The 17,523-nt window shown below is 40.0% G+C and overlaps 1 protein-coding gene across 5 annotated transcripts in view; it reads right to left on the bottom strand.

Moving 5' to 3' along the window:
• LOC122075858 (target of rapamycin complex subunit LST8) overlaps positions 1-17,523 on the bottom strand; it is a 74,391-nt gene that overhangs the window by 53,326 nt on the left and 3,542 nt on the right. For all 5 annotated transcript variants that reach the window (XM_042641032.1, XM_042641034.1, XM_042641031.1 and 2 more), the window contains exon 5: positions 145-214. In XM_042641032.1, the coding sequence (XP_042496966.1) occupies positions 145-214 (70 nt within the window). The remainder of the gene's footprint in view (positions 1-144; positions 215-17,523) is intronic.

Genomic DNA, 17,523 nt, shown 5'->3' with positions numbered 1-17,523 from the left:
TATTTATTCATCCAAAAAAAAAAAAAGAAACAGAGACATCGAGCATTCATAACTCAATTTTTGCAAACCCTTTATTTGCATCATTTTATCATTATCATAGCCCAATGTATCTTCACTACTGTCCAAGAAGTGAGAAAGCTTGACCTGATTTGGATGTAGAACAACAGTGTTGACAGCTGCACGACTTTCATATTCCCTTTGACAGCCTGGAGCCCTGAAAGTGATAAACAATGAGAATAAAATTAGAAGGAACAAAAAAAAAAAAAATGCATGATAAAAGGGTCCTAATCCTAAATGGAATGTGACAACATAGGGATCCATATGCAAACGTAGTCTCTATTACATATGCTCAAATGACCCTTTTCATAATGAGAATGTACATAACCCTATTCTAGGCTGGTCCGGTATGAATGAACTTATAATCATGGAATGGTCTAGCAACCACAAATTAAAAATTTGAGAGAGCGAGAGAGAGAGTATTAGTAGTATCTAAAAAGCAAGAAAGGCTTTCACAACTTTGTCGAAGGGTGAGAATTAAACACGTGCTTAATTCGGAATTAGGGACATTGCTTAGGTAGCCAAATCATAATAACAATGAGAATAACAAAAACAATAGTTGTAGTAGTACTAACAATAATAACAATAATAATTAGCATGAATTTTTTCTACATGGAGAGCCTTTTTCGACACAGCCCAAATATTATGGCAGATCAGATGGGCCTACTTACTGTGCACAGGTAGACTCGAAGATCCACTGCTCACGTGTCAACTTCAGCCTAAAAGGAGTATGCCAAGTGGCAACAGAACTTGGAAAGTCTAGGACGCTGGGAGCCTGGGACAGTGCACTGTAGTGATCAAAGTGTCATAGGTTATTTGATTGAATTTGAGTTTAAAATCTGACACAGGGTTAATCCAGACCATGTACTGTCTCTCCAATGGTCGGAATAGCCACATCTTCTGTTCATGCAGCACAATGAGGGTGAGCCCATGTTGAGAGGACATAGGACTATGTTTTTTTTTTTTTCCCCCGACTAATAAGCATGGTTTTTTTCTGGAAAGTAACTGAATTTTGCCACGTTGCAAGCCTCCGATGGGGCTGAAATTTGTGGACAAGTAAATCCCAAGGTCCCCTGCTCACATGCTAGGTTTCATCCCAAGTGGAATCAGCCAAGTAGCAAAACTAAAACATTGGAAATTGAGGACTATCAAGATGGTGTGTGCCAATGCTTGGCCTACCAAGAGGTGCATGCCAATAAATGAAACATGGGAGGGTATATGATAGAATTTGAGTCTTCAATTTGAAAAGTGGCCAATATAGACCATTCCTAGATATTTGACAGATGGAATTTCCAAGTCACCCTTCCACGTTGCAACTAAGTGAGCCCATCCAAAGATACACTTTGGGCACCCATCAAAAGATCCATGTGGGCATGCCCATCTAAAGGTTGAAATCTCTGGGCCTTTGTCACATCAATCCTAACGAGGTCATATCTGCATCTTGGAAAGATTAAGTAGCAGAATTTAAGTTTCATGGACTGGGGACAGTGTGATCATTTTGAAGATGAATGTCAGTCAGTAATCTTCTCACAAGCTGTTTCCATGATCCAGAGTAGCATGTAGATAGAAGTTAGCATCAGTTTCCAGAGAAAGCAAAGAGCATGTGAAAGAGAAATACGGTAGTTCCTATTCATGGGAGCCGAATTCTACCTAAACCAGGATGTCTAACGCAAGTCATAACAGAAGCTCCATAGATTCCAGAAGCTTACCAGTAACTTGTGGGGTCCACATTGTACAATAAATTCTAGATGATCACATAGGCTGCGACCACACTTAGAACCAGGATCTGAATTAAAATTTCGAAAGAAAAATCAGAAAACTGGACAAAATTAGAAGAGTGCCTACAAAAAAAAATAAAGTTTCACAAAATTAAAATAATGGACTATGGTGGCATTTCTGTAATTCCATGTTCACTTTAAACTCAATATGGGGACATCTGCAATACTTGTTTTCAATTGAAACCGACCTGTGAGATGGGTGTGGGGTCATGGATTACATAGACAGACCGACCATCAGCCCTCTTTGCCACATGGCAAGTTAGCGATGATGAAAAATGTCATCAAGCCCTGTTACGCCCACTTGAATCCTACTAGCAATAGACTTCTTAAGATTTAAGACTAGATTAAGGATTCTTCAATGCAAATCGATTAGATCTGATTGACCTGCAGGTAATGGGCCCAAGAGTGATCTAAGGCTATGATTTGTTGAGACTCGAGAAAGAAGGGCAACAGATCTGGAATATTATGTTGGACAGATCCGGCATTAGATCAAATGGTCAGAATCCATGGAGAGAATAATTCAGATCTGAAGGTCACACTTTATAGAAGATTAGTAAGACACTAGAAAATATGTAATCCAATATAGACTGGCAGTCCTGGAAATGCGCCTCAGTACACAGGAACATAGAGGAGGGAGACTATATCCCCTAAGATAAGGTAGTGGAGAATAAAAGGGGAGCCCCTAAGGACTTTTACTGATAATGTGGTCAGACAAGGAAAGTAGGGACTATGTGGGAGACACCAAGGCGATGTGGAACGAGATGATGCCTTGTATAAAAAGAGTTGCCAAAGATATGCTAGAGGAAGCGAGGGGTAGTCGTCAGGCCCCTAGGGAGACCTGGTGGTGGGTGATGAGGTTCAGGCAGCCATTACGACCAAGAAAGATTGTTTTAAGACTTGGCAAAGGACTAAGGATAGAGAGGATAAAAGATGTATTATGATGTCAGAAACAAAGCTAGAAAGATTATGGGAATGGCTAGAGCAAAGAAATATGAAGATCTCTATATCAAACTAACACAAGAGAAGGGGAAAAAGCTATATATAAGATATAGCTAAGATGAGAGACAAGAAGCTCCAATAAGAGATGAGGACATTGTAAAGAGATGGGATGAGTATATATGTGATAATGTAGAGCTAGTTTAGACTAGTTAATTAAGCTCCAATAAGATAAACAACCTTCAACCACTATCAGTTCAGATTTCAGACTTAGAGATCAAGTAAGCCAACAAAAAAGCCTAAGAGAAAAGCTGAATTGACACTCACAGGCAAGGAAGCTTTATGGTTGGCAAACCTGGTCACAAGGGTCTTCAAAGTACTGCTGGAAAGTCCTTGACAGCAACTGAGCAGCTCTGGAACAGGATAGCAGAACCAACAAACAACCCTTAGCAGAATTAGGGTTTCAGCAGGCTAAGTGGAGAAAACCTGCGGCACCCTTTTGGCTGGCCATATCAGCCTCAAGTCCTGGTCAAAGGGGGCTCTAGGAGTGGCCTTCAATCCCTCAAAAGGGGGTTCACAGATGCTGGGAAGATCTGGAGAAAAGAGCTCTGTCAATTTAGCCCAAAAACCCTGACAAGTTGAAATCGACATTGGAGTTTTGGACTGGTCTTCAAGCTGACTTCAATCCTTGTTTAGGTCTTCAAGTAGGTTTCGATTTATCTCACAATGACTCTCACAGCATGCAATGACAGAAATTAGAAGAAGAAGAGATGAGAAGAAAGATATGGGTGGGATTTGCTACCTCAGACTAGGCATCGCACCCACAGCTATCTCATTTGTTGTACTTCCTCTTTCAGGAATTTGGGAGCTAGCAATTGCTGCATAAACTTCATTCATTCAATTGTGATTTGTGTTACAGCAGCCTCTCTTTAAATAGAGGTCCAAAACTTACTAAATAACAACTTGTTCCCGAATAGGAAACTAACACATATTAGCATCTAGTCCATAACTTGTAGTAACTTAAGAAAACTTATAGGCAAAACAACTTAAGTATCTTTGACCAATCAAAACCATAAAACAAAAATCACAGGTGTACTTGGGATCGCAAGCCATAAAGCAAACTTCTGGACAGCTGTAAACAGGCTGGTTTGATGGCAACTGAGAAAGCTTCTAGAAGTCTAACAACTGGAAACCAATATGCAATAACAAGGGTCATCCTTTGCTGGTCGATGGTTGCTAATGTGGCCAGCAAAGTTTCGAAAAATATGGGGACCAGCTAGGCTTGATACAGCCCAAAGCTGGCTGGTCTGTCTTCTTCATTCTCCTTCGATACTGAAGTCCAAGATGTGGATCTACATCAAATCCCCCCCTCTTAGAATCATTCGTCTCCAAAGAATGGATGGACATGTAGCGCTCATAGAGATCTATATCAAGACGCTGAAAATCATCGGCGTGGATCCAAGTGCTGTCTTTTTCAGGGCGTTCATTCCATTTGACGAGGAACGAGTAGTAACCATTTCCACCACGAACAGCAGTGAATTTATTGTCAAGGAAATCTTCAATAACATCGTCTATTGAGGTCACAAATTGGGGAATCCTCAATGTTGCTCCATATCTCCATCATCGAAATGGTGGCCCATATAGAGTGTAAGATCGACAACGTTGAAAACATTGTTGATTTTCATAGTAGGAGGCAACTCCAACATGTAGGCATTGGGACGAATGTGCTTCAAGACCTTGCAAGGACCCATATTCCGAGGGTGGAGCTTGTGCACGATACCAGGAAGAAATCGTTCAAGTGGTATTTGATCCATAACCATATCACACAGGTTGAAACTCCACATAGCGGCGATGCCGGTTAGAGGTTGCTTGATAGCCTTCATTACAAACAACAATGCGAAGACGAACATCAGTGTGTACCTCCGTGATATGCCTAAGGAACTCATCCGCTTCAACACTAACACGGGCATGAGGTGCATCGGTACCATGTCAACCGATCGTTGAGGTTGAAGACCAAGAACAACCTCAAAAGGTGTGCGACCAATAGTGTGGTTGACGGAACTGTTGTATACAAATTGAGTAATGTCAAGAATAAAAGGCCAACTTCTCATGATCATAAACTAGGCAACAAAGAAAATTGCCAAGGCTTATATTCACAAATTCAGTTTGACCATCAGTTTAGGGATAGATCGTCATACAAAACTTCAACTTTGTGTTGGTCTTCAGCCAAAGAGTTTTCTAGAAGTAACTCATGAACTTCACATCTCTATCAGAAACAATAAACTGTAGCAAACCCTATATACGCACTAACTCTTTGAAGAAGAGTTTGACTAGGTGACTTAGTGTCTTCCCACACGGGATGAAATGTGCCATCTTGGAAAAACGATCCACAACAACAAATATAGAGTTATACCTCTACTAGGTAGGTGGTAAGCCAAGGACAAAGTAAATGCTTATGTCTAGCCAAGGTGCATGCGGAATGGGCAGCAGAGTGTACAAACTCGCGTTCTTTTTTTCTCCTTTAGCAAGCTAACAAGTACGGCATCGTTGGATGACATGTTGAATATCCCTTTGCAAATGAAACCAATAGTATAAATCCACCATCGTAGAATATGTCTTGTCCTTGCTAAAGTGTCCACCCATTCCTCCCCCATATAACGCTAGAACCAAGTGATGCCTCAAAGAGGTATTTGGGATACAAAGACGTGTGCCCATAAATAGGTATCCATCGTGGATGGAATACATGTCGTCTCGATCACCTTGTTGTAATTTTCCGAATACTTCTCTTTTCCAACTTTGTACTTGAGGGAAAATACAAACTTTTGCAAATAAGAGATCCACTTAGCATGGAGATTGCTAATGGACTTTTGTGAATGCAAATACTTGAGTGCCTTGCGGCCCGAATAGAGTATGAACTTCTTGCCTATCAAAAGTGTCTCCAATGCTTGAGAATTTGTATAATGGCATATAGCTCCAAATCATATGTATAATACCTTCTCTTTGCATCATTCAACTTTTCACTGTAGAAGGCAATCAAACGACCAGCTTGCATAAGCACTCCTCCTATCCCAACATGGGATGCATCGGTAGCCGCTTCAAACATTAGATCAAAATTTGTTAGTCTGAGCACCGAGGCTTCTATCATCTTTTGTTAGATCATCTTGAATGCTTTTGTTGCAGCTGGGGTCTATTGGAATGGCGTTTTCCCTCCTTTTGTGCACTCCGTGATAGGTGCCATAATAGCGTTGAAATTCCGTATTAAACTTCAGTATAATGAGGCAAGGCCGTGGAAACTTCGAGCATACGTCAAAGTCTTAGGAATAAGCCAATCTACGACACTCTTAACCTTCTCAGGGTCGGCTTCTACCCCTTGAGAGGGCACAATAAAACCAAGCAATACAACCTTGGGTAAGATGAAGGAACACTTCTTCAAGTTGATGTAGAGCTTCTCTTCCCATAACACCCTCATCACACAACTGTGTTTTGCTGTAAATTAATATGTCATCAAAGTTCGCCATAAGGAACTTGTCAATAAAGCGACGTAACACTTGAGTCATCACACACATAAAGATACTAGGTGCATTGGTGAGACCAAAGGGCATAACCTTCCATTCGTATAGTCCTTCTTTTGTCTTGAATGTTGTTTTCCATTCATCCCCAGGGTGGATCCTAATTTAATGATACCCACTTCGCAAATCAATCTTCGAAAAAATAATTGCTCTCGTTAACATGTCCAACATATCTTCCAAACGGGGAATGGGAAATCTCTACTTTACAGTGACCTTATTGAAGGCATGGCTATCAATACACAAACACCATGATATGTCCTTCTTGGGAGTCAGCAGGGCTGGTACAACACACGGACTCATGCTCTCTACTATAAAACCCCTTTGCAAAAGGCCATCTATTTGTCTCTTGAGCTCGGCATGCTCGGTGGGGCTGAGACAATAATTGGGCAGGTTTGGTAAAACTAGATCAATAGCATGTTGTATGTCCCTCATAGGTGGTAGTTCATCCGGCAGCTCATCGGGCACCAAATCTGAAAAATCAACTAGCAAGTCTCTAATAGGTTGAGAATGTGACACCTCTTTCACCGGCACTGAATTGAAGGCTGAATTGAATACAAGGTTGTTGACTGTGGAGACCCAACCACAACAACCTAACCGTGGCTCTCATACACCACCTGAGGTGGAAGCTCCGTTGAACATAGCTACTCAGTTAGCAAACAGAAGACCTAACCCTAATCTGAGAGGACCACAAAGGATTCCTGTAGTGCAACCTACTTTTGAAGAATATATGAGAGGTTACTTTGACAATGAACGACCTACATATCACAGACACTCAAGAGATTCACAGAAGGTCAAGCTTGACCTCAAGGAGTATAATGGCAGGTATGACCCTCAAGTGTTTTATGATTGGATAGCTGCATTGGATAACTACTTTGACTACTATGACTTATCTGAGGAACGAAAAATTAAACTAGCTCGTGGTAAGCTAGTTGAGGCTGCTCGTGATTGGTGGAGAACCTATGAGAGTGAACTGGAAGACCGTGGTAGAGAACCTACTGAGATGAAGCAAGAACTGTCTGACAAGTACTTGCCATGTAACTTTAAGGCTCGCATACAAGACCAACTGAACTCTCTTCGTCAGGGGAAAATAACTGTGGCAAAGTATATGAACAAATTTGATGCACTTTATTCTCACACAGGCATTAGGGATGAGAGGCAATTACTTTCTCGGTTTCGATTGGGATTGCGAGTTGAAATTAATAGGGAGATTGGTGTTGCTAATGTGTATACAGTGAGAGATTGCTTTAACAAGGCTCTTCGAGCAGAAGAACTTATAACACAACCAGGTAGAAGGTTTGGTTACCAAGCTGGGGAGGTCAAGAAAAATTTTCCAACCACTAAACCTAACACTTCAGCACCCCCAAGAGCCACAGCTCCTCTATGGGAAGTGAAGATAACCAAAAGAACCCAAAGTCCAGGTTACAAAAGAAGAGATAGTTCTTGAAATTTCAAAAACAGAAGGTCAAGAGTTAGAAGATTCCACTGAAGAGTTCTATATTAAAGAGATCATAGTAGACGATATTGAAGCCGTGGACGATGATGTAGTGGTTGAGATCACTCCACAACAAGTCTTTGAGATTCATGATGAAAAGGAAGAGCTTGTTCCTCCAATCCTTGCTGAGAAGGTTGCCAATGTTGATGAGTCCATACAAACGACATTCACGGCAGGTGTCAATTCAGGTGTCAAACATACTAAATTCTTTATGCCATCATGGTTCTTTGAAGAGAAAGTTCCACGCCTTGAAAACTACTTTCCAAAAGTCTAAAAGCAATCTGAATTTTGTTTGGTAATGGTTAAAGCTACTACGCATATGTTGTTTCCCCCTCATCATTGCAAAATTTGAGGACTAATTTTTTCAAGAAGAGGAGAATTGATGCAGATTAATCGCCAAAAAGGCTTATTTTATTAGGATTAAGCCTAGGGTTGGGTTCCATATATGTTGGGCCTTTGATCTCATGTGTTTTGAATGTAATAGACCACTTTTATGGGTCTAAAAGGCGGGCTTTAAGATTGAATACGGGACTACTAGTTAGTTTCGTTTTCTTATTAGTTTCCTTTTTAGTTGGGGATTGATGGGGTTATTTAGTTTTAATTTCAGTCCTCTAATTAGTTTCTAATTCCTGTTTTAAGTTAGTTTCTAATTTCATTAGTTTACAATTTCCAGTTTTAGTAACTACATGTTAGTAGTACAATTTCCAGTTTTAGTAACTACATGTTAGTAGTACAATTTCCAATTTTAGTAACTACATGTAAGTAGTTTAGTAAGTCAATATTTAGAAGCTTTTGACTTTCTATTTTGTAAACACCCCCCATCACTATTATAAATAAAGGAGAGCTCTCATTAGTAGAGCCACGATTTATGAATGAAAAAAAGAAGCTTGCTGCTATGTCTCTGCTGAGACTGCTGTGTGTTTGATCACAGTGGAAGGGAGTGGTGTTTGATCCATTCGGCTCCTTGCGGTGGGAAGCCCAGGAGGATCTACTACAAGTGTTTTCTTCTTCTTCAAGTATTCTCTCTCTTCTCATAATCTTACACTGCTGCAACACAGGTATTTATACTGCAACTTTTCTGCCCAGAAATTCTGAAATACACCTTTCGGCCTCTTCTGCTGGAGTCAGGTCCAGCCACTGTTTAGCCCCCAAATTGAGGTTGATTGTTCCCCTATACTCCCTTGTGGATCGATCCAAAGGTCTGATTCTAAGCTGCCAGTAGAGAGATGTTCAAAATCTCCAGATTTTTGTCCTATAGTGAATCTGCCAGAATTTAAACAGAATCGGTAGCTGAACTGTTTAATTCTGTTCCGCTATTTTTCTGCTGTTGCTTTGGGACTGCTGCATCTTATTAATACTGCTGGATCTTAGTTTATTTGATCTACTGAAGTATGGGCTCGATAGCATTGAATATTGTGATCGATAGCTATTGTTTCTCTCTTTTCTGTGGTCTGATTTTTGCTGGTGTATCAATCTGTTGTGGATTATTGAGGAGGTTATGTGGTTGTTCTTTGGTTTAAAAAAAATCCTGCAATTTTGGGTCTAGTTTGGTTTGTCAAATCTAGTCTTACATTAAGTGGTATCAGAGCATGGCTGAGAACAACACCCCCACCCTAGTTTCTATTATGGAGATGCTACAGAATATGAAGGCTAAAAAGGAAACTAACAAGTAAATGAAACTAACTAGTAATCCCGTACTCAATCTTAGAGCCCCCCTTTTAGACCCATAAAAGTGGTCTATTACACTCAAAACACATGGGATCAAATGCCCAATGTCTATGGAACCCAACCCTAGGCTTAATCCTAATAAAATAAGCCTTTTTTTGGTGATTAATCTGCGTCGCCAGCTCAACTTCCTTTGTCACAAGGGCTAAGATCAGACATGTTTCTTCACTCGTAGCCAAGAACTCTCTATGGGGCTGCATGCACAACTTCTTATCAACCATGTGTCCCTTGCTTATGTTTGCTTTGTGTGGTTGTTTCTTTGGGTCAGTAGCTTCTTTGGAGAGGTCTTCTGGATAGACTTCAAAACCTATTGTCTACTTACTTGGTCAGCCCTCAACTTAGCCTTCACTTGAGGTATATTGAGTGGATTCAATGTAAGGGGCTTGCTGTTATGATCGAAGAAGCATTGGTTCTTGGTACCACCAACCAAGACATTATTGTCATATATCCACGGTCTCCCAAGCAACAAATCAGTTAGAACCATAGGGATAACATTACACCACACATTCTCTTCATACCCTGAGATCTTCAATGGCACATAACATCGCTGATTTACAGCCATGGTGTCATTATCAAGAAGTGACACCTTGTAGGGTTGTGAATGGGGTTCGGTCTTGAGCTGTCCCTCAATCACAAAGGCTTGAGACATTACATTCACGCAACTCCCACTGTCCACAATAACTTGAGCCTTGTGAGGTCCACTAGATATCAATGTATAGAAGATATTGTGTCTCCTCCAATCTTCACCCTTCGCCTCGACAACCAGAATTTTGCAACCACATTAATAGTAGTATATGGATAATCATATTCTTGTGCATATTCAGCCTCATACTCACCTTCCGTTCCATCAACGGCGGCATTCACAGCCCAATCATCATCTTGGGGTTCATGGACTTGTATGTCCGGATTCGTATCAACTATAGTGATGATGGAATTGGCTCTTTCATGCTTAGGACAGAATTTAGCATAATGTCGATACCACCACAATGGACGCACTTCAAATTCATTCTCTCTCCCGCAACCATAGGACTCTTACCCTTATTTTGTGACTTGTGGAGCTCGGGTAGTGAATCCACTAGGTTTATTTGGTGCAAACGGCCTCTTAGTTTCAATGCGCTGGTTATATCTTCTAAAAGCTGATTTGATTAAGTCTTCCACCTCCATGGACTTTTCAATACATGCATTCAAAGACGAAAGTTCCACCCAAGGTTCAAAGTATCGGGTTTCGACTAGGTTTCGACCCTTGGGGAGACTGAAATTTTGGTCAAAACCTGAAAATTTTCGAGGAAACCAGAGATTTTTTCCCAGTTTGGTGGAAACGTAGGTTTCGACCCCCAAACAATGTTTTTTGCCTATTTTTTGTGTGCATCCTATTTTAGACATTCCTAACACATTCACATCATTGGTTTCATAAAAAATACACATAAAGTCATACTTGTGTGGTGAACCAAAGGTTCGGTAATCATTACGCTGAGTTGTTGACTGAAATTCCAAAACTATGCTACATAATTATATAGTCTACAATCTACAACAATACATAATACATAATCCAAATGATCCAAAATAAATAAAAATATTACATCATCATGAGTTATCTCTCAGCATTCAACAGTCAAAAGTCAATTCCAAGTAGTGTATAGGCGGCTCCATCACATGAGTTGCGTACCATTGCAAATGTCGTAGCTTTCCATCTATAAGATGCATCATCAACATCAAATAAGTATCCCAACCTAGATGAAGCAAGAACCACCCTTAGATTCAACTTTGTTAGGTAAAAAATGAAAATCTCCACTGTATCCCCAAGTTTCCCACTTCTAGGAGAAAAAACTAAAAGAAGGTCGAATTCTACTAATAGAAGGCTTGGGTTTCTTTTCAAACTAACTTATATAAGACCTAGTTCCACCCAAAGGGTCAAATCAGTTGGTTTGGTTGAAATTTCTCATCTTTCGGTCGAAATATGGGAAACTTCGTCGAATTTGGTCGAAACATGTCAATACATGGTCGAGAAGTCACTTAGGCTTATTTTACTGCAAACAAGTCTTGGGTTCTGTTATGTATGTGTTGGGCCTTTATCCCATGGATTTTCTTTGAAATTGGCCACTTTAATAGGCCTAAAATATGGGTAGAAGGTAGGAAAACGAGATTTTATTCATTAGTTTAATTAGTTGCTATTTAATTCAATAAAGGCTCATTAGACCATTAGTTGGTTGTAAAGTCCTATATGGACTATTAGTTAGTTAGTCCTACTCTATGTTGGAGTCATAAAGTCAAGTCCTAGTCCTATTTTGAATTCCTATTTGTAGTAGGAGTGTCTACTCCTATTGGGAAACTAGCTCCTAGTTGTAGCATGAGTGTCTAGTCCTATTAGGAAACTAGCTCCTAGTATTAGTATGATTGTAAACTTCCCCTCCATAAATAGAGAGGCATATGTACCATTATTGGACAGATTTGAATAAAAGAAAGTTTGCATTTATGAAAGAAAGTTTGCAACTAAATGCTTAGAGCAGCTGAGATTGCTGTGGGTGAGAAGCCCAGGCTGAGATAGCCACTTCCTTTATTCTCTTTCACCCTTCTCAACCCCCCATCTGTTTTATTCTTCTTTTTTATTTTATTTGCTGCAACATTCAAGAAACATAATTCAGATTCTGATAAAAGTCTCTAGAAATCAGAACCGATCTGCAATCCTAGTGGAAATAGGAGAGAGATCGATCTCCTCTCTTTCTCTCTTCTGTACTCTGTTCAGCCAAGTCTTCAATCAGGGTATTCTATGCCTCATAAGGGTCCCACGATCCTTACCTAGTCACTGTTGGAAACATTCAGCTGCTGTTCTTGAAGGTTTTTCTCAGTTTTCTCTTCTAGGTCAGAAAATCAAGAAAGCTTGTAACTTCACAACTAGCCATCAGAATCCTCTCAACTTTGGGGTTTTTGTACCCTCCCTAGGGACTATCTATGCCCAAGAGTGCAACTCAATCGGACTCCTACAGCCCTGGCCGCACCTCTCTCTCCAGCTCTATAACAGGTCTTCCTCTCTCCTATCGGGTTAGGTTTTGGGCTGATTTTGCTCCTATATGGGTATTGTATCCTTGGGGATTTATTTGATGATATTATTTCTTTGTTTCTTACTCATATTTGTATTGTTTGAGGTTATAAACTGCGAAGTTAATTACTTGTAATCTACTCTTGCATTAAGCCTGGTGATAGCAAGTTGGACTTCCTCTCCTCAGACATGTGGAATCATCGAAAGTAATCATCCAATGCATTCAGCCAGTAGTGGAAGTAGAGAAGATCATGCTTCCCGTTATACTCCTTCAGTTCCAATTTCACTTTGTGCACATCATCACCGGGGAAGTGGTGTTCTTCATTCTCGTCAAAGTCCTCACCTCCAGCATACGTACAGGCTGGTACATTTCTTCATGCTTGGAATGTGAACCTTCTCTGAGAATTAGGGTTAGCATTCACCGCCATTTGAGGGGCTGATTGGGCAGCCGTAGTCTCCTTGATTTCCTCAAACTTAAGATCCATAGTGTCCATTCTTTCAATCAGTTGTTGGAGAGATTGCATCACATCCTCCAAGAAATATTGGTTGGGATTCGTTCCAGCCATAGCTCTGATACCAAATAATGTAGGAGCTGATTCAGACCAAAACCATCCCTACGGAAATATCGATATTCCAATAGTTGATAGAATCTCCAAGAAACTTGCTGTCTAGAAATCCTGAACAGATGGTGTCAGGAAACTAGTAACAGAAATTAAAGATGAAAAAATAAACAGAAAAAGTAGAAGAGAAGAAGATAGGTGGGGAACGGGAATAGGTTGAGTCGAGTATCTCACTCTTCCCTGTCATCTCACCCACGAGGTCTCTCACCTCACTGCATCTCACTTTTTTTTTCTTTTTTTTTTCTTCATCAATTTGTGGGTTGTAGATCAGCCTTCTTCCTTCTTTATATCTTTCAAATTAATTACAAAACTGGGTCCTTCCTTGCATGGAAAGGAAAGGAACCCCCTTACAACTAGATATTATCCTATTTGGAAACTAATTACAAATCAAATCAAATCCCTCCCTTTTACAAAGATAGAAACCCAATAAATTAGAATCCTATTTTCTAAAAGTAAAAACTAAAATTAGAAACTAGCTAGATAACATCTTCCCAACTATTACAAGGAAATATGTAAATGGAAACTACATCAATCAAAGATTTCCTAAAATCTTGCAGCTTAAACTCATGTATGCCAGCTAGCCATGGGGCCCACGAATTAAAAGGCAATCTTCTTCAAGTCTTCTCCACGTAAGCTGTCCCTAGGTTGAACCAATCAAGAACCAAGAACCAAGCCACATCAGACCAAGCTCCCTCCCACAACCGGTCTGGACTGGTTTTGGGGCCTTGTTCCTACGATCTACATCATGTGACCTTTTGACTGGAGATAATTCGAGCATAATTGACTAAGACAATTGTAGTATTCCATAAGACACCACATGGCATATATATGTATGAAAGATTAGTATGGCAGAAGTTAAAGAAGCCTTAAGAAAGATGAAAGCAGGCACAACACCAGGCCCAGATGATATCCTAATTAACATGTGGAAAACCCTAGGAGTTTGTAGGGTATATTGGCCAACCAGTCTATTTAATAGGATTATGGACACAAGGAACATGCCTGATGAATGGAGAAATATTGTAGTCTCGATCTCAAAAATAAATGGGATCTCCAAAGCTGCAATAACTATAAAAGCATAAAGCTAATGAGCCACACTATGAAACTTTGGGAAAAACTTATTAAAGCCTGTCTAAGGAGAGAGACGCGGATCATGGCGAACCAATTTGGATTATGCCTGATAAATCCACGACGAAGCTATATACTTATTGAGGAGGATCATGGAAAGATATATAAAAAGTAAAAAGGATCTTCATCTGGTCTTTACTGACCTAGAAAAAGCTTATGATAGAGTACCTAGAGACTTAATCCGGCATTTTCTAATGAAGATAGGGGCGTCGAGTAAATATGTGGATGTAATTAAGGATATATATGTGGGCATGGTGACTAGTGTGAGATCCGTGAGGGGTCAAGGCAAGGCAAGGCATTCCCAATTACAATTGGATTACATCAGGGATCTGCCTTAAGCCCTTATCTATTTGCACTTATATTGGACGAGATAACCAAGAGCATTCAAGATGAGGTCCCGTGGTGTATGCTCTTTGAAAATGATATCGTTCTGGTGGGATAAGACAAAAGCAGGGATTAATGCCAAGTTAAAGCTATGGAGATCAACCTTGGAAACACAAGGCTTTAAGATTAGTAGAATAAGGACGGGGTATATGAGGTATAACGGATAATGGAATAGTGAAAATGAGGAAAGGGAGATACCGCAAAGTAATTATTTTAGATATCTGGGATCAATCATAAGCAAAGAAGGTGACATAGAGGATGATGTTTCTCAAAGAATTAAAGGGGAGTGGATGAAGTAGAGAGGTACATCTGAAGTATTGTGTGATCGATGTATACCTTTAAAGCTTAAAGAGAAGTTTTATGGGACCGTTATAAGACCAGCCATGATGTATGGGGAAGAATGTTGGGCCGTTAAAAAGTATCATTGCAAATCTATGAGTAGCAAAGATGAGGATGCTAAGATGGATGTGTGGAAAAACTATGAAGGATAAAGTATGGAATGAATGCATTAGAGCTGGTTCAGGGTTGCTCTAAGAAATTCGTTTGAGGTGGTATGGGCATGTTCAACGAAGGCCTAAGGATACCCCGGTAAGGAAGAGTAATATGATACAGATTGAAGGAGCTAAAAGAGCTAGGGTCAGACCTAAAATGACCACAGGAGAAGTAGTGAGGAATAATATACACAGTTTGAGTCTTGTGGCAAGTATGACTTCAGATAGAGCCTATTGGAGAGCAAGGATCTATGCAGCCATCCCCATTTAGCTGCGCTTCTCCTACTAGCTGGGTTGTGTCCTTTCTCCGCATACCCCCATACTTTCATCTTTCATTTTGCATCTTGCATTCTTCATCTATCTTGAGGATTTATATCTTTTTCATTTCTCATCTCTTCATCCACCTTTTCAACTTAGACCGCAGTCTTTACCTACTTTGTTTTGTTTGGATCCATGTGGCCAACCTCATTAAGTTGGGACAAGGATGTGAAATCAATAAAGAAGAAAAGAGGAAAAGTAATTGTTCTATTGTACAAAGAATGAAAGAAAAACAGCAACGCGTGAAAGAAAGAGAGAGATCTTACCAGTTAGAGAGAAGAGAGTGAAAAGCCCGCATTGTTGTACCAAATAAAAAAAAAAAAAAATCCATCCAAATTCTTTGACTACAAAAGATAACTACAAACATTCTATGACCAGCTAAAAAAAATCAGATAGATGGGACCCCAACAATTTTATCCATATAATTAATATAGTGTACAGGATTAAGGCCCCAAATATGGACCTAAAAAGAGGCGCAACACATCAATATACCCCTCCCCAGACCCTGCAATACTGGAGCCTTGTGCACTGGGTACACCATTTTTTAGTACATGAACAAACTAAAAAATAAAAGGTCCAAGACCCATAGAAACCATCCATGGGCCAAAATGAAATCTTCCGAGGCCCAATTGAACAATCTGAAAAAACTGCATCGACTCCCCCAATGTTTAAAAAACTTGTACTCAAGTTTTAAAATGAGGGATGATCTTCACCACACAATCATTTGCTTTGAGGTGACGATGATCCTATACTTCTCACGATCAAAATCAGCAATGATCGCCTTCCTTACATCCAAGATTTGTAGAGAAAAAAAATTCAACCATCTCGATCTCTTTACGAACATCGTCAAGTTGTGTCTATCCGATTGGAATCTGCTGTTGGGTCTCTAAATCTTCAATCAGACCATCGATCTATTCATCTGCTTCAATCTCAGTCATGGCCATCTCTTGAAGATCTTCAAATACGCCAGCCATTGGATCTTCTTGCTGCTCCTATAGGATTGGCTGAAACTCCTTTCGATTTCCAACTTTCACCAAGCATAAGTTTTTGCTTCACTCTTTGACTGAATCATTACTTTCATGACTTGAATAGTCTGAGATACTACCATTAATTGTTGGTGTACGATGTATTGTATTCCATCACAGTTTAATCTAGGGAGTACTGGTGCAGGCACCTCGATAGGCAACTCCCCTAGCTAGGGTTTTTTCGCTATATATTTGTAGCAAGGGTTTCTTTCTCTGTAATGCAAGAAATACTGAGAGGTGTGAGGACAAGCGTTATAACCCTATTCTCCATTGATAGTGAAGCAAGATCTCATCTCATCGAGGACGTATGCAATCTGGCCGAACCTCGTAAACCTGTGTACATTGTTTGTTCTTGTTTTTCCATTGTCTTCTGCATTGTTTTAGGGTTGTGTTTCTACATCAATTCCATGGTTTGCTTTTGCATTTCAAGCAGCTTAACCATTGGATTATTTCTAGACGAAGAGCTCTCGGGTTGATTACCAGAAGTCATAATCAAGGGGGAAACCAGCTGTGAGACAAACTCAAGTACTGAAGGAATTAAAAGAATCTTGCTATATTGATACCTGGAGCATAATTGACAATTCCAAGAAAATTATCAAGAACTCAAGATGTTGGGATAAAGCAATAGAAAAGAATTGGCATTACACCATACTTATAAAGTCATTGCTCTAATCTAACAGAGAGAAAGAGAGAAAACGCAGAAAATTAAAAAAAGATAGCTAAAACAGGGAAAGTCAGCCATGGTTTCAGCAGTCCTAACTACGTTAAGACTTGAGACCAACTCTTCTCAAAATCGATTCAGACCAGGACCTTTCCAAACTTAAAAACAACACTACAGGCGAAGAATCACCTTACTACTGCTGCTGCTACTTACAGGAAACAAGGAAGAATCAGTTCTGAACCAAGCGCATTTAAGACATGAAGGAGGTTGGGAATCAAGCGCATTAAAGACATGAATATTGCAGG

This window comes from Macadamia integrifolia, chromosome 4 (assembly GCF_013358625.1).
Source record: "Macadamia integrifolia cultivar HAES 741 chromosome 4, SCU_Mint_v3, whole genome shotgun sequence".
Taxonomy (NCBI): Eukaryota; Viridiplantae; Streptophyta; class Magnoliopsida; order Proteales; family Proteaceae; genus Macadamia; species Macadamia integrifolia.
The sequence above is the reverse complement of the archived record's forward strand: the minus strand, read 5'-3'. Positions and strand labels throughout refer to the sequence as shown.